The sequence below is a fragment of the Odontesthes bonariensis genome, chromosome 21 (assembly GCF_027942865.1).
Source record: "Odontesthes bonariensis isolate fOdoBon6 chromosome 21, fOdoBon6.hap1, whole genome shotgun sequence".
Classification (NCBI taxonomy): domain Eukaryota; kingdom Metazoa; phylum Chordata; class Actinopteri; order Atheriniformes; family Atherinopsidae; genus Odontesthes; species Odontesthes bonariensis.
In genome coordinates this window covers 374422-386889 of record NC_134526.1, presented here as the reverse complement: position 1 = coordinate 386889, position 12468 = coordinate 374422, and the positions used below count along the sequence as shown (strand labels likewise).

Here is a 12468-nt window from a genome sequence, read left to right as displayed (position 1 = left end):
ATCTCTACAGTCAGAGGCTGCTGCATCTCTACAGTCAGAGGCTGCTGCTCCCCTACAGTCAGAGGCTGCTGCATCTCTACAGTCAGAGGCTGCTGCTCCCCTACAGTCAGAGGCTGCTGCATCTCTACAGTTAGAGGCTGCTGCACCCCTACAGTCAGAGGCTGCTGCATCCCTACAGTCAGAGGCTGCTGCACCCCTACAGTCAGAGGCTGCTGCACCTCTACAGTCAGAGGCTGCTGCATCCCTACAGTCAGAGGCTGCTGCATCTCTTGTCTTTATACTTTATATGAAACATAGGATCAGGGGCAGGAATGAAGAAACATTTGCATTGAAGTTAATGTGTAAAACCTATTTTTCTCTCATTAAACTCTCTTTAAATAATGATTGGCATTAATTTGCTTCAACATGGCAGCCGGCTGCAGTTATTGATGATATTGATGATGATCTCACCCACCTCCCCCTCCTCCCCCTCCGCCTTCCCCTTCCCCCTCCTCCCCCCCGCCCGGCCTCTCTGATGCTAACAGGCTAGGCTAGCTCGGCGGCTAGCAGCTCTCCGCGGTGTGATCAGTTGAGACGCACCGGCTCCATCCACGTTACGGTGCTGTTCAGTCCGATCTGACTCCCGACGTTCACGCACGGCACGGACGGAACGCGCACGACCAAAGGGACGAAAAGTTTAGGTGTCAGATTATCAAAGGAGTGAAGATGATTAAGCTGTTTTCCCTGAAGCAGCAGAAGAAAGACGAGGAATCTGCCGGAGGAAACAGAGCCGGAGCCGGGGGGAAGAAAGCCAGCGCGGCCCAGCTCCGAATACAGAAAGGTAGGCCGGTCACAGACACCAGCACCCGGCCCGGTGCCCCGCCGACCCACCGGGCTCAGCAGGGACACACTGTGGGCCAACACGGCTGCTCTGTGCCCCGTACTCACGGGTCCAGGCCGGCCAGCTGCTAGCAGCTAGCTATAGCATGCTAGCTGTAGCTAGCTGTTAGCTAACAGCAGCGAGCTGCTGTATCTGAAAACACAACTGAGACTCTGACTGTTTTAGACTAAAGTGTGAGCAGACAGTTGCCTTTAACCTGCCTTTAACCGGCCTTTAACCTGCCTTTAACCGGCCTTTAACCAGCCTTTAACCTGCCTTTAACCAGCCTTTAACCTGCCTTTAACCGGCCTTTAACCTGCCTTTAACCAGCCTTTAACCTGCCTTTAACCTGCCTTTTAACCTGCCTTTAACCAGCCTTTAACCTGCCTTTAACCAGCCTTTAACCAGCCTTTAACCTGCCTTTAACCTGCCTTTAACCAGCCTTTAACCGGCCTTTAACCTGCCTTTAACCAGCCTTTAACCGGCCTTTAACCAGCCTTTAACCTGCCTTTAACCAGCCTTTAACCTGCCTTTAACCGGCCTTTAACCTGCCTTTAACCAGCCTTTAACCTGCCTTTAACCTGCCTTTTAACCTGCCTTTAACCAGCCTTTAACCTGCCTTTAACCAGCCTTTAACCAGCCTTTAACCTGCCTTTAACCTGCCTTTAACCAGCCTTTAACCGGCCTTTAACCTGCCTTTAACCTGCCTTTAACCAGCCTTTAACCAGCCTTTAACCAGCCTTTAACCTGCCTTTAACCTGCCTTTAACCGGCCTTTAACCGGCCTTTAACCTGCCTTTAACCTGCCTTTAACCAGCCTTTTAACCTGCCTTTAACCTGCTTTTAACCTGCCTTTAACCTGCCTTTAACCTGCCTTTAACCAGCCTTTTAACCTGCCTTTAACCTGCCTTTAACCTGCCTTTAACCAGCCTTTAACCTGCCTTTAACCTGCTTTTAACCAGCCTTTAACCTGCCTTTAACCAGCCTTTAACCAGCCTTTTAACCTGCCTTTAACCAGCCTTTTAACCTGCCTTTAACCTGCTTTTAACCAGCCTTTAACCTGCCTTTAACCTGCCTTTAACCAGCCTTTTAACCTGCCTTTAACCTGCTTTTAACCAGCCTTTAACCTGCCTTTAACCAGCCTTTAACCAGCCTTTTAACCTGCCTTTAACCAGCCTTTTAACCTGCCTTTAACCTGCCTTTAACCAGCCTTTTAACCTGCTTTTAACCAGCCTTTAACCTGCCTTTAACCGGCCTTTAACCGGCCTTTAACCAGCCTTTAACCTGCCTTTAACCTGCCTTTAACCGGCCTTTAACCGGCCTTTAACCTGCCTTTAACCTGCCTTTAACCAGCCTTTAACCAGCCTTTAACCTGCCTTTAACCTGCCTTTAACCAGCCTTTAACCTGCCTTTAACCGGCCTTTAACCGGCCCTTAACCTGCCCTTAACCGGCCTTTAACCGGCCTTTAACCTGCCTTTAACCTGCCCTTAACCAGCCTTTAACCTGCCTTTAACCGGCCTTTAACCTGCCTTTAACCGGCCTTTAACCTGCCTTTAACCGGCCTTTAACCGGCCTTTAACCGGCCTTTAACCTGCCTTTAACCAGCCTTTAACCGGCCTTTAACCGGCCTTTAACCTTCCTTTAACCGGCCTTTAACCGGCCTTTAACCAGCCTTTAACCGGCCTTTAACCTGCCTTTAACCGGCCTTTAACCGGCCTTTAACCTTCCTTTAACCGGCCTTTAACCGGCCTTTAACCTTCCTTTAACCAGCCTTTAACCAGCCTTTAACCTGCCTTTAACACATGGTGGGTCACATGGTGGGTCACATGGTGGGTCACATGGTGGGTCACATGGTGGGTCACATGGTGGGTCACATGGTGGGTCACATGGTGGGTCAGCTGATCCATCATCGGTTCTTTGTCGGTTCCCTTATCGATTCTCATTTGGAGAAAAAGGACAACAAACCGGTCGATTAGCATCAAGTTTGTTTAGTTTAGAAGTAACACGAGTCATGACCTCACAAACCCAACAACGGTGAGGTCCACATTGGTCTATCCTGGCCTGGGTAATTTAGCTCTTCCTGCTCTGGTGAAAGGAGAAGCTGGAGGTAGAGGTGAACTGGGGGTAGTACCACCAGCCTCTGGCTCTGAGCCAGTCAGGCTCTGTCTCTCATGATTTCATCTAAATGTAATGCCTGAGAAGGCATTCATTTAACCTTAACCGTTACTAACAGCAGCTTTTACAATCAGGCAAATGCTGCTAACATGATAGGCAGTGTTAGTTAGTTAGTTACCTGCAGTGTTAGCCGAGGACATGCTAACGTTGCTAACGTTGCTGGGTTCAGATTCACCAACGTTAGTCCGGAGCGGATCGAAAACGCGACATTCATTCATAGTTATTGCATGTTGGTAGGATTTACTAGACTGGGTGCCAGCCGAACTTAGCCCCGCCCATAGAAGTTTTGGTCAGGAAGTTGGGTCTGGCTCTGCTCAGTTGGAAAATCATTATGCCCGACCAAGAATCGGTCGACCCAATCAGATTGCCAGGGCGGGCTTTATACGATGATGGACAGATGATCAACAGGGACATTATCGACTACGTCACTACAGAGCGCTTGGTTTGACTTTGTTTGAAACAAACATGGCTGCCGCTGGAGAGCTAGGGTGTGTAGATTCTGCCATCGAGTCTGTTCTACAGGATCTCCACATTGCATTCATTTTGAAAGACGAACAGAGGAACGCGATAAAGGCTTTTATCGATAGAAAAGAGGTTTTTGCCGTGTGTGTTGCTGAATTTACGTCACATACTACGTTGCTCTGATTGGTTGTAGGTCTATCCAATTGAGCGAAGAGGCATTTTTTCTCCTGGTTCGGTTGAAACACGCCCCATACTCAAAACTCTATTGAGCGGTATCAGACTCACATTCTGACTAGAATCGTGAGTATGACGTAGTCAGGCTAAGTATTTCCTCCCTTTGGTGAAATATTCACTTTGCAAGTTGCCCTGTTGTCGTCTTTTTTAGGGATGTGTAACCAAACTTTCGAGCGTTTGTACCGCTTGGGCGCCAAGTTTACTGCTGGCTGCGCTGGACTCGCCACGCAACGCTGCGTTGGTGACGTCATTCGCGCCCACTGGAATCGATAAGGGAATCGTTTGCAAAATCCCAAAACGATTCCAAGGAATTGAAACACTGGGAACCGGTTCTTGTTGAGAATGATGAAGCTCCTCCCCCCGGATGATGGAGCTCCTCCCCCTGGATGAGGGAGCCCCTCCCCCAGATGATGGAGCTCCTCCCCCGGATGAGGGAGCCCCTCCCCCAGATGAGGGAGCCCCTCCCCCGGATGAGGGAGCCCCTCCCCCTGGATGCTGAAGCTCCTCCCCCTGAATGATGGAGCTCCTCCCCCTGGATGAGGGAGCCCCTCCCCCAGATGATGGAGCTCCTCCCCCCGGATGGTGGAGCTCCTCCCCCTGGATGAGGGAGCCCCTCCCCCAGATGATGGAGCTCCTCCCCCTGGATGATGGAGCTCCTCCCCCTGGATGAGGGAGCTCCTGCCCCCGGATGATGGAGCTCCTGCCCCCGGATGATGGAGCTCCTGTCCCCGGATGATGGAGCTCCTCCCCCCGGATGATGGAGCTCCTCCCCCTGGATGATGGAGCTCCTCCCCCTGGATGAGGGAGCTCCTCCCCCTGGATGGTGGAGCTTCTCCCCCTGAATGATGGAGCTCCTCCCCCTGGATGATGGAGCTTCTCCCCCTGAATGATGGAGCTCCTCCCCCTGGATGATGGAGCTTCTCCCCCTGAATGGTGGAGCTCCTCCCCCTGGATGATAGAGCTCCTCCCCCTGAATGATGGAGCTCCTCCCCCTGGATGATGGAGCTTCCCCCCCGGATGGTGGAGCTCCTCCCCCCGGATGATGGAGCTCCTCCCCCTGAATGATGGAGCTCCTCCCCCTGAATGATGGAGCTCCTCCCCCCGGATGATGGAGCTCCTCCCCCTGGATGATGGAGCTCCTCCCCCTGGATGATAGAGCTCCTCCCCCTGAATGATGGAGCTCCTCCCCCTGGATGATGGAGCTCCTCCCCCCGGATGGTGGAGCTTCTCCCCCTGAATGATGGAGCTCCTCCCCCTGGATGATGGAGCTTCCCCCCCGGATGGTGGAGCTCCTCCCCCCGGATGATGGAGCTCCTCCCCCAGGATGATGGAGCTCCTCCCCCTGGATGATGGAGCTCCTCCCCCAGGATGATGGAGCTCCTCCCCCTGGATGATGGAGCTCCTCCCCCTGGATGAGGGAGCTCCTGCCCCCGGATGATGGAGCTCCTCCCCCCGGATGATGGAGCTCCTCCCCCTGGATGAGGGAGCTCCTCCCCCTGGATGATGGAGCTCCTCCCCCCGGATGGTGGAGCTTCTCCCCCTGAATGATGGAGCTCCTCCCCCTGGATGATGGAGCTTCCCCCCCGGATGATGGAGCTTCCCCCCCGGATGGTGGAGCTCCTCCCCCTGGATGATGGAGCTTCCCCCCCGGATGATGGAGCTTCCCCCCCGGATGGTGGAGCTCCTCCCCCCGGATGATGGAGCTCCTCCCCCCGGATGATGGAGCTCCTCCCCCTGAATGATGGAGCTCCTCCCCCCGGATGATGGAGCTCCTCCCCCCGGATGGTGGAGCTCCTCCCCCCGGATGGTGGAGCTCCTCCCCCCGGATGGTGGAGCTTTTCCCCCTGGATGATGGAGCTCCTCCCCCCGGATGATGGAGCTCCTCCCCCTGGATGAGGGAGCCCCTCCCCCAGATGGTGGAGCTCCTCCCCCTGGATGAGGGAGCCCCTCCCCCCGGATGATGGAGCTCCTCCCCCCGGATGGTGGAGCTTTTCCCCCCGGATGAGGGAGCCCCTCCCCCAGATGGTGGAGCTCCTCCCCCTGGATGGTGGCCACTTTGGACTTTCAGAAGCTGTGGTTTTATTTCTCTTGCTGTCAGCAGAGAACACCTGAGTTCTCTTTAAATCGTGCTGTTATAATCAGTTTTTAATGATGGTGCCTTAATGCAGGGGTTCCCAAACTTTTCCATGCCAAGGCCCCCCCAAACCGTATCAGCTTCTGGCCCCCTTTGCTACAAAATATGTAAAGAAACATCAACTTTTAGAAGGTATTTTCTTTCTTTTCTTCACGGACAGCAGCTCGCTGTGTGAATGCAGCCTGACTAAATGCTCTTCTTTACGTCTGAAGAAGTCTGCTGGGTGTTTTTGTATCAGGTGACGCTGAAGTTTCGAAGGTTTTAAACACTCATCTGAGAGGGTCTCCAGACAGAGGACGCCATTTTTCTGTTCGGCTGTAAAGCCAAACTTAATGTATGCTGCCTCATACTTTCTGATTTTAGTCGGCCAGTTCTTTCAGTCTCTTCCAAGTCAAAAATCTCTCCATTTTGGCTAAGCTAGCTACATGCTAGCTTGAGGAGCAGAGCAGCTTCAGAACAGGCGCAAACCGCCAGGTCTAACATGTTTTGACTGGCAGCCAATCAGAAAGACGAGCATGGCAAATAACATTTCCATATGATATATTATTATAAATTGTATTTTACAATACTGATTAAAGGGACACTTTGTAATTTCTTCCCCCATCTAGTGGTGCAATTTTATTTTGCAAAGTCGAATGAATTTGCTCTCTAGCGCCTCGCGTTTTCAAACGTGCGTTGCAACTTCTTGAACTACGGCAGGCGGTATGTGTCAAGATTCAAGAAGCTATAGCTTCAGACTCATGGTCCATACAAACAAAAAGACATCAAGACACACAGTACAAAGGATTACATAACACACATACAATAACATTTTAAATACAGATGACAGATAACATTTCAGATGACATAAGTTGACATAGCCTTTGGTGTGCAAGCAATGCAATTAGTCATATTCTGGGAGTTACCGGAAGTGACGTCGATGCAGCGGTAGCGTTAGCAGCGGTAGCGTTTGCAGCGGTAGCGTTTGCAGCGGTAGCGTTAGCAGCAGTAGCGTTTGCAGCGGTAGCGTTTGCAGCGGTAGCGTTTGCAGCGGTAGCGTTAGCACCGGTAGCGTTAGCAGCGTTAGCGTTAGCAGCAGTGTGTAGTTGCTATCTGGAAAGTGTTCTTTTAAATAAACTCCCGGTAAACTTACAAACTTTCTAATGCCTCGTGTTGTGAGTTAATGGTTATTTACCATTAGCGCCAGTAATAAGCCATTCGGCGTTGGGGAAAACGCGATTCGAAGTGCTTTATGTCCCTCTCGGCACTTCGTCGTTTTTCATAGAGCGGAAGGACATGGCGGCCTCCATAGAGCTCTCCCGCTCTATGTAGATACAGACAAGTTATTCTTCACTCAGGAGGATAATTGACAGAGATAATTTTACACCAATGAGGACTAATTTATGAATGAATATGTTGATTTGAGCTAATAAATGACTTAATTTATTGCACAGTGTCCCTTTAACGTGCCTTTACCTTAATGATGGTGACCGTTGTGTGTTTCAGACATCAATGAGTTGAACTTACCGAAGACGTGTGAGATCAGCTTCCCTGATGATGACGACCTCCTCAACTTCAGACTCATCATCTCACCAGACGAGGTGTGTTTGGGGGTTTTACTCGTGTTGTGGGGACATAAGACGCTTCAGGTCAGGTTTCACCTCCCAACAAAAGTCTAACGGTGCGTTCAGACCGGACGCGGTGCAGATTTTTCGCGCGATGTGATTACATACAAAGTTCATTATAATCCAATTAATTATAATCCAGTTCATTATAATCCAATTCATTATAATCCAGTTCATTATAATCCAATTCATTATAATCCAGTTCATTATAATCCAGTTCATTATAATCCAGTTCATTATAATCCAGTTCATTATAATCCAGTTCATTATTATCCAGGTCATACAGAACCAATTAAAACGGTTTCCCAGCTCAGGAAACCAACAGATTTACTAAAACTTCTCTCTGATGGAGATTAGAGGAACCGGTCCATCAAATCAGAATCCAGAATCGTGTTTATAGAGTAATCGTATCTCTTACTCCCGTTATTAAGCAGGGACTTTAACCTCTTGATTGTAGCCACGCCCAGTAGTGATGTCACAGCGTGTTCAGGTGACCTTTGACCCTCTGAGTGCAGCTTTTAAACCTGGGTCCAGTCATTTTACTCTGAGCTGAGTGATTTTAGGAGATAAAATGTGTTTTTGTCTCGCAGGGTTTTTACAAAGGAGGAAAGTTTGTCTTCAGCTTTAAGGTAAGCAGCACCGTCACCTGTCTCAGGCCTGGAAACTTTAAATGTTTCATCATTCAGACGTCACTGAACCTTTAACGGGCAGCGCTCCACGCTCCAGACGTTTGATGATGTCATCTATAATCACCACTGTAGATCTGAGGGTGTTTTAACACCAGTGACCATGACCGTGTTTCAGGTAGGACAAGGTTACCCCCACGACCCCCCGAAGGTCAAGTGTGAGACGATGGTTTATCACCCCAACATCGACCTGGAGGGAAACGTCTGCTTAAACATCTTAAGGTCCGTGGACACCGCCGCGGCGTCATGGCCGCCGTCAGCCACGACCACGCCCTCTGAAATGTGTTCGCTCTGCTGGTTCTGACCTCTGACCTTCTGACCGTCTCCTCTTCTTCTCCCCAGAGAGGACTGGAAGCCTGTGTTGACAGTAAACTCCATCATCTACGGTCTACAGTATCTGTTTCTAGTAAGTCCAACAATGGTTGTTTCTCCCCTCAATCTTTGACCCGTCACTTCCAGTTCTGGCTCAGTCTGACGCGAGGTTTAACGTGATGTTTAACGTGAGGTTTAACGTTAACGTGAGGTTTAACATGAGGTTTAACGTGATGTTTAACGTGAGGTTTAACGTTAACGTGAGGTTTAACATGTGGTTTAACGTGAGGTTTAACGTTAACGTGAGGTTTAACATGTGGTTTAACGTTAACGTGAGGTTTAACATGAGGTTTAACGTGAGGTTTAATGTTAACGCGAGCTTTAACGTGAGGTTTAACGTTAACGTGAGGTTTAACGTTAGGTTTAACGTGATGTTTAACGTGAGGTTTAACGTTAACGTGAGGTTTAACATGAGGTTTAACGTGAGGTTTAACGTTAACGTGAGGTTTAACATGTGGTTTAACGTTAACGTGAGGTTTAACATGAGGTTTAACGTGAGGTTTAATGTTAACGCGAGCTTTAACGTGAGGTTTAACGTTAACGTGAGGTTTAACGTTAGGTTTAACGTTAATGCGAGGTTTAACGCGAGGTTTAACATGAGGTTTAACGTTAACGCGAGGTTTAACGCGAGCTTTAACGCGAGGTTTAACGTTAACGTGAGGTTTAACGTGAGGTTTAACATGAGGTTTAACGTTAACGCGAGGTTTAACGTGAGGTTTAACGTTAACGTGAGGTTTAACTTGAGGTTTAACATGAGGTTTAACGTGAGGTTTAACGTTAACGTGAGGTTTAACATGTGGTTTAACGTTAACGTGAGGTTTAACGTTAGGTTTAACGTTAATGCGAGGTTTAACGTGAGGTTTAACGTTAACGCGAGGTTTAACGTGAGGTTTAACGTTAACGTGAGGTTTAATGTTAACGCGAGCTTTAACGTGATGTTTAACGTGAGGTTTAACGTTAACGTGAGGTTTAACATGTGGTTTAACGTGAGGTTTAACGTTAACGTGAGGTTTAACATGTGGTTTAACGTTAACGTGAGGTTTAACATGAGGTTTAACGTGAGGTTTAATGTTAACGCGAGCTTTAACGTGAGGTTTAACGTTAACGTGAGGTTTAACGCGAGGTTTAACATGAGGTTTAACGTTAACGCGAGGTTTAACGCGAAGTTTAACGTTAACGTGAGGTTTAACGTTAACGTTTAACGTTAACGTGAGGTTTAACGTGAGGTTTAACATGAGGTTTAACGTTAACGCGAGGTTTAACGTGAGGTTTAACGTTAACGTGAGGTTTAACTTGAGGTTTAACATGAGGTTTAACGTGAGGTTTAACGTTAACGTGAGGTTTAACATGTGGTTTAACGTTAACGTGAGGTTTAACGTTAGGTTTAACGTTAATGCGAGGTTTAACGTGAGGTTTAACGTTAACGCGAGGTTTAACGCGAGGTTTAACGTTAATGTGAGGTTTAACGTGAGGTTTAATGTTAACGCGAGCTTTAACGTGAGCTTTAACGTTAACGTGAGGTTTAACGTGAGGTTTAATGTGAGGTTTAACGTTAGGTTTAATGTGAGGTTTAACATGTGGTTTAACGCGAGGTTTAACGTGAGGTTTAACATGTGGTTTAACGCGAGGTTTAACGTGAGGTTTAACATGTGGTTTGTGAGGTTTAACATGTGGTTTAACGTGAGGTTTAACGTGAGGTTTAACATGTGGTTTAACATGTGGTTTGACGTTAACGCGAGGTTTAACGTTAACGCGAGGTTTAATGTTAACGCGAGGTTTAACATGTGGTTTAACGTTAACGCGAGGTTTAACATGTGGTTTAACGTTAACGTGAGGTTTAACGCATGGGCGTAAAAATTGCGTATGGACGCTATGAACGTGTCCATACCAATTTTGAATGGGCACAGCGTTCGGGAAACAAAGGGTTAATTATCCCCTTCTGCAGTTATTTCTCTCAAAGACGGCGTGTCATTGGTGGGGACAGCCTTGCTATCTGTAGCCCCTTTCACACTGCGACCCGCTATCTTAGCGGGTCCAAATTGCACCTTCGACCCGCGTCGAGCAATGTGAACGCTTGGCGTGTCAGGGTGACCCGTGTCGCCTGAAGCCGAGTTCAGGGGGCGTGGCCTAGTGGCAGAGCGTCACACGAAACACATAAAATGCTGGGCGTGTACAATGACGTAGGCACAAGCCATGCGTCGGAGGTAGGGTTAAATACACCTGTCTGCATCAAATTTTTCAAACAAACGATGGCGGGACACCTTGAGAACTCATTTTTGCAATGCAGTTCATGGAGATGTTACTTTACGGTCCGTGTTGCTGCGTGGGAAACCGCGCTCTCCCATCTTTCTCGCCAGCCCTTCCAGCAGAGGTCCATCTTTCACCGTCCCCGAAATGTGGCGGAAAATAACGTCCTCTGCTCGGGGGCTGAGGAGCTCGCGGACCTCCTTGTCTCACCAGTTGGCCATATTAAAAAATGTCTCCAACTTGATGTAGGCTAAAACAGAGTAAAACTTGTCCTCACCTGTCTCTGTTGTTCTGAATCAGCTGTCCATTCTGTCTTTTAAACTCCTCACGTCACGCCCACGTCCGACCCGCGTCGATTGTGTTCACATCAAACTCGGCTCGGCAAAAAGACTAGGGTCCGACGCGGGTCGAAAGGCGAGTCGAGTTGACGCGGCAGCCCGGGTCGGCAGTGTGAACACAACAGCGGACACGCTAAATTCGCGAATTAAACGCGGGTTATTCGGCAGTGTGAAAGGGGCTTGTGATTGGCTCACCTTCTGTAGCGCTATGACTGGCTTGTTGTTGCTAGGTTGGTTGCTAAGCGGTGATAGCGGGAAAACAGCTGACGAGGTAACCGGTCTTTTGTTCGCTGGCTCAGAGTCATCATGTCTGACTCGGGCAGGAAAAGAAAACCACCAGGACAGGTTGAACAGCATTAACATAAAACAAATATGCCAGCAGTTTGTCTGCGTCAATGACCGGCGGCGCCGTGCATTTGGCTCATTCATACAAGATTTGGCTAGTTAATAGACTCAAAGCTACAAACTTAATAGTTTTTCAGGAAAAAGTGAGCCGTGGAAAAGTTTTTTTCATGTGACAGTTTATGTCTTTATTTTTAATAAATGTTTGCTGGATCTTAATCTTTTGACTGCTGGTGTTTTATTTTTGTGGGAACTGTGCAGAGCTAATAAATGCTTGTTGGTAATGCTAAGGTTTACGTGAGGTTTAACGTTAACGTCAGGTTTAACGTTAACGTCAGGTTTAACGTTAACGTCAAGTTTAACGTCAGGTTTAACGTTAACGCACGGTTTAACATTAACGCGAGGTTTAACGTTAACGTGAGGTTTAACGTGAGTTTTTTTGCCCCCCCCCCCTCCCCCCCCCAGGAGCCCAACCCTGAGGACCCGTTGAACAAGGAGGCGGCGGAGGTCCTGCAGACGAACCGGCGGCTCTTCGAGCAGAACGTCCATCGCTCCCTGAGGGGCGGATACGTTGGCGCCACCTACTTCGAGAGATGTCTTAAATAACTCGGCGTCTCCCCCCACTCCTCCACCTTCACCCCTCCCTCCCTCCCTCCCCCACTTCCTCCTCGTCCTGCTTGTCGGCCGAAGCAGGCGCCGCAGCGACAGAAAGCAGCACGCCGCAAGACGCTTTTCTGTTTTAAAACAAAAGAAGAAGAAGCCTCACCTTCCCCATCCTCCTCCTCTTCCTCCCCTTGTCTCCCCCCCACCTCCTCTTCCTCCTCCCACATTTCTCTCTGTTCTACTTCCACGACACAGAATCCAACCGTTAACACGCCACAGGGCGGCGCCGACACACAGCACACAACTGTCTGGACTTAAAAAAGATGGCCGACGGCGATCAGCTGCCGAGGAGGAGGAGGATGGGGGAGGCGGGGGAGGAGAGGGTGGTCAGTGAATGTTGCTCGGGTCAACG

At 49.2% G+C, this 12468-nt stretch overlaps 1 protein-coding gene across 1 annotated transcript; it reads left to right on the top strand.

Moving 5' to 3' along the window:
* Positions 1-515: 515 nt before the first annotated feature.
* Positions 516-12266, top strand: ube2m (ubiquitin conjugating enzyme E2 M). The gene is made up of 6 exons (XM_075453462.1): positions 516-820; positions 7350-7444; positions 8059-8097; positions 8273-8376; positions 8497-8560; positions 11919-12266. The coding sequence occupies exons 1-6, from the start codon at positions 706-708 to the stop codon at positions 12057-12059; spliced, it is 558 nt and encodes a 185-aa protein (XP_075309577.1). The 5' UTR covers positions 516-705; the 3' UTR covers positions 12060-12266.
* The last annotated feature ends 202 nt before the right edge of the window (positions 12267-12468 follow it).

Excerpts from the sequence above, each read along its gene's own strand:
- ube2m (XM_075453462.1), top strand. The coding sequence starts at position 706 with ATGATTAAGCTGTTTTCCCTGAAGCAGCAGAAGAAAGACGAGGAATCT. Across the intron at positions 821-7,349 it reads CCAGCTCCGAATACAGAAAG|ACATCAATGAGTTGAACTTA; the intron begins GTAGGCCGGTCA and ends TGTGTGTTTCAG. Across the intron at positions 8,561-11,918 it reads GTCTACAGTATCTGTTTCTA|GAGCCCAACCCTGAGGACCC; the intron begins GTAAGTCCAACA and ends TCCCCCCCCCAG.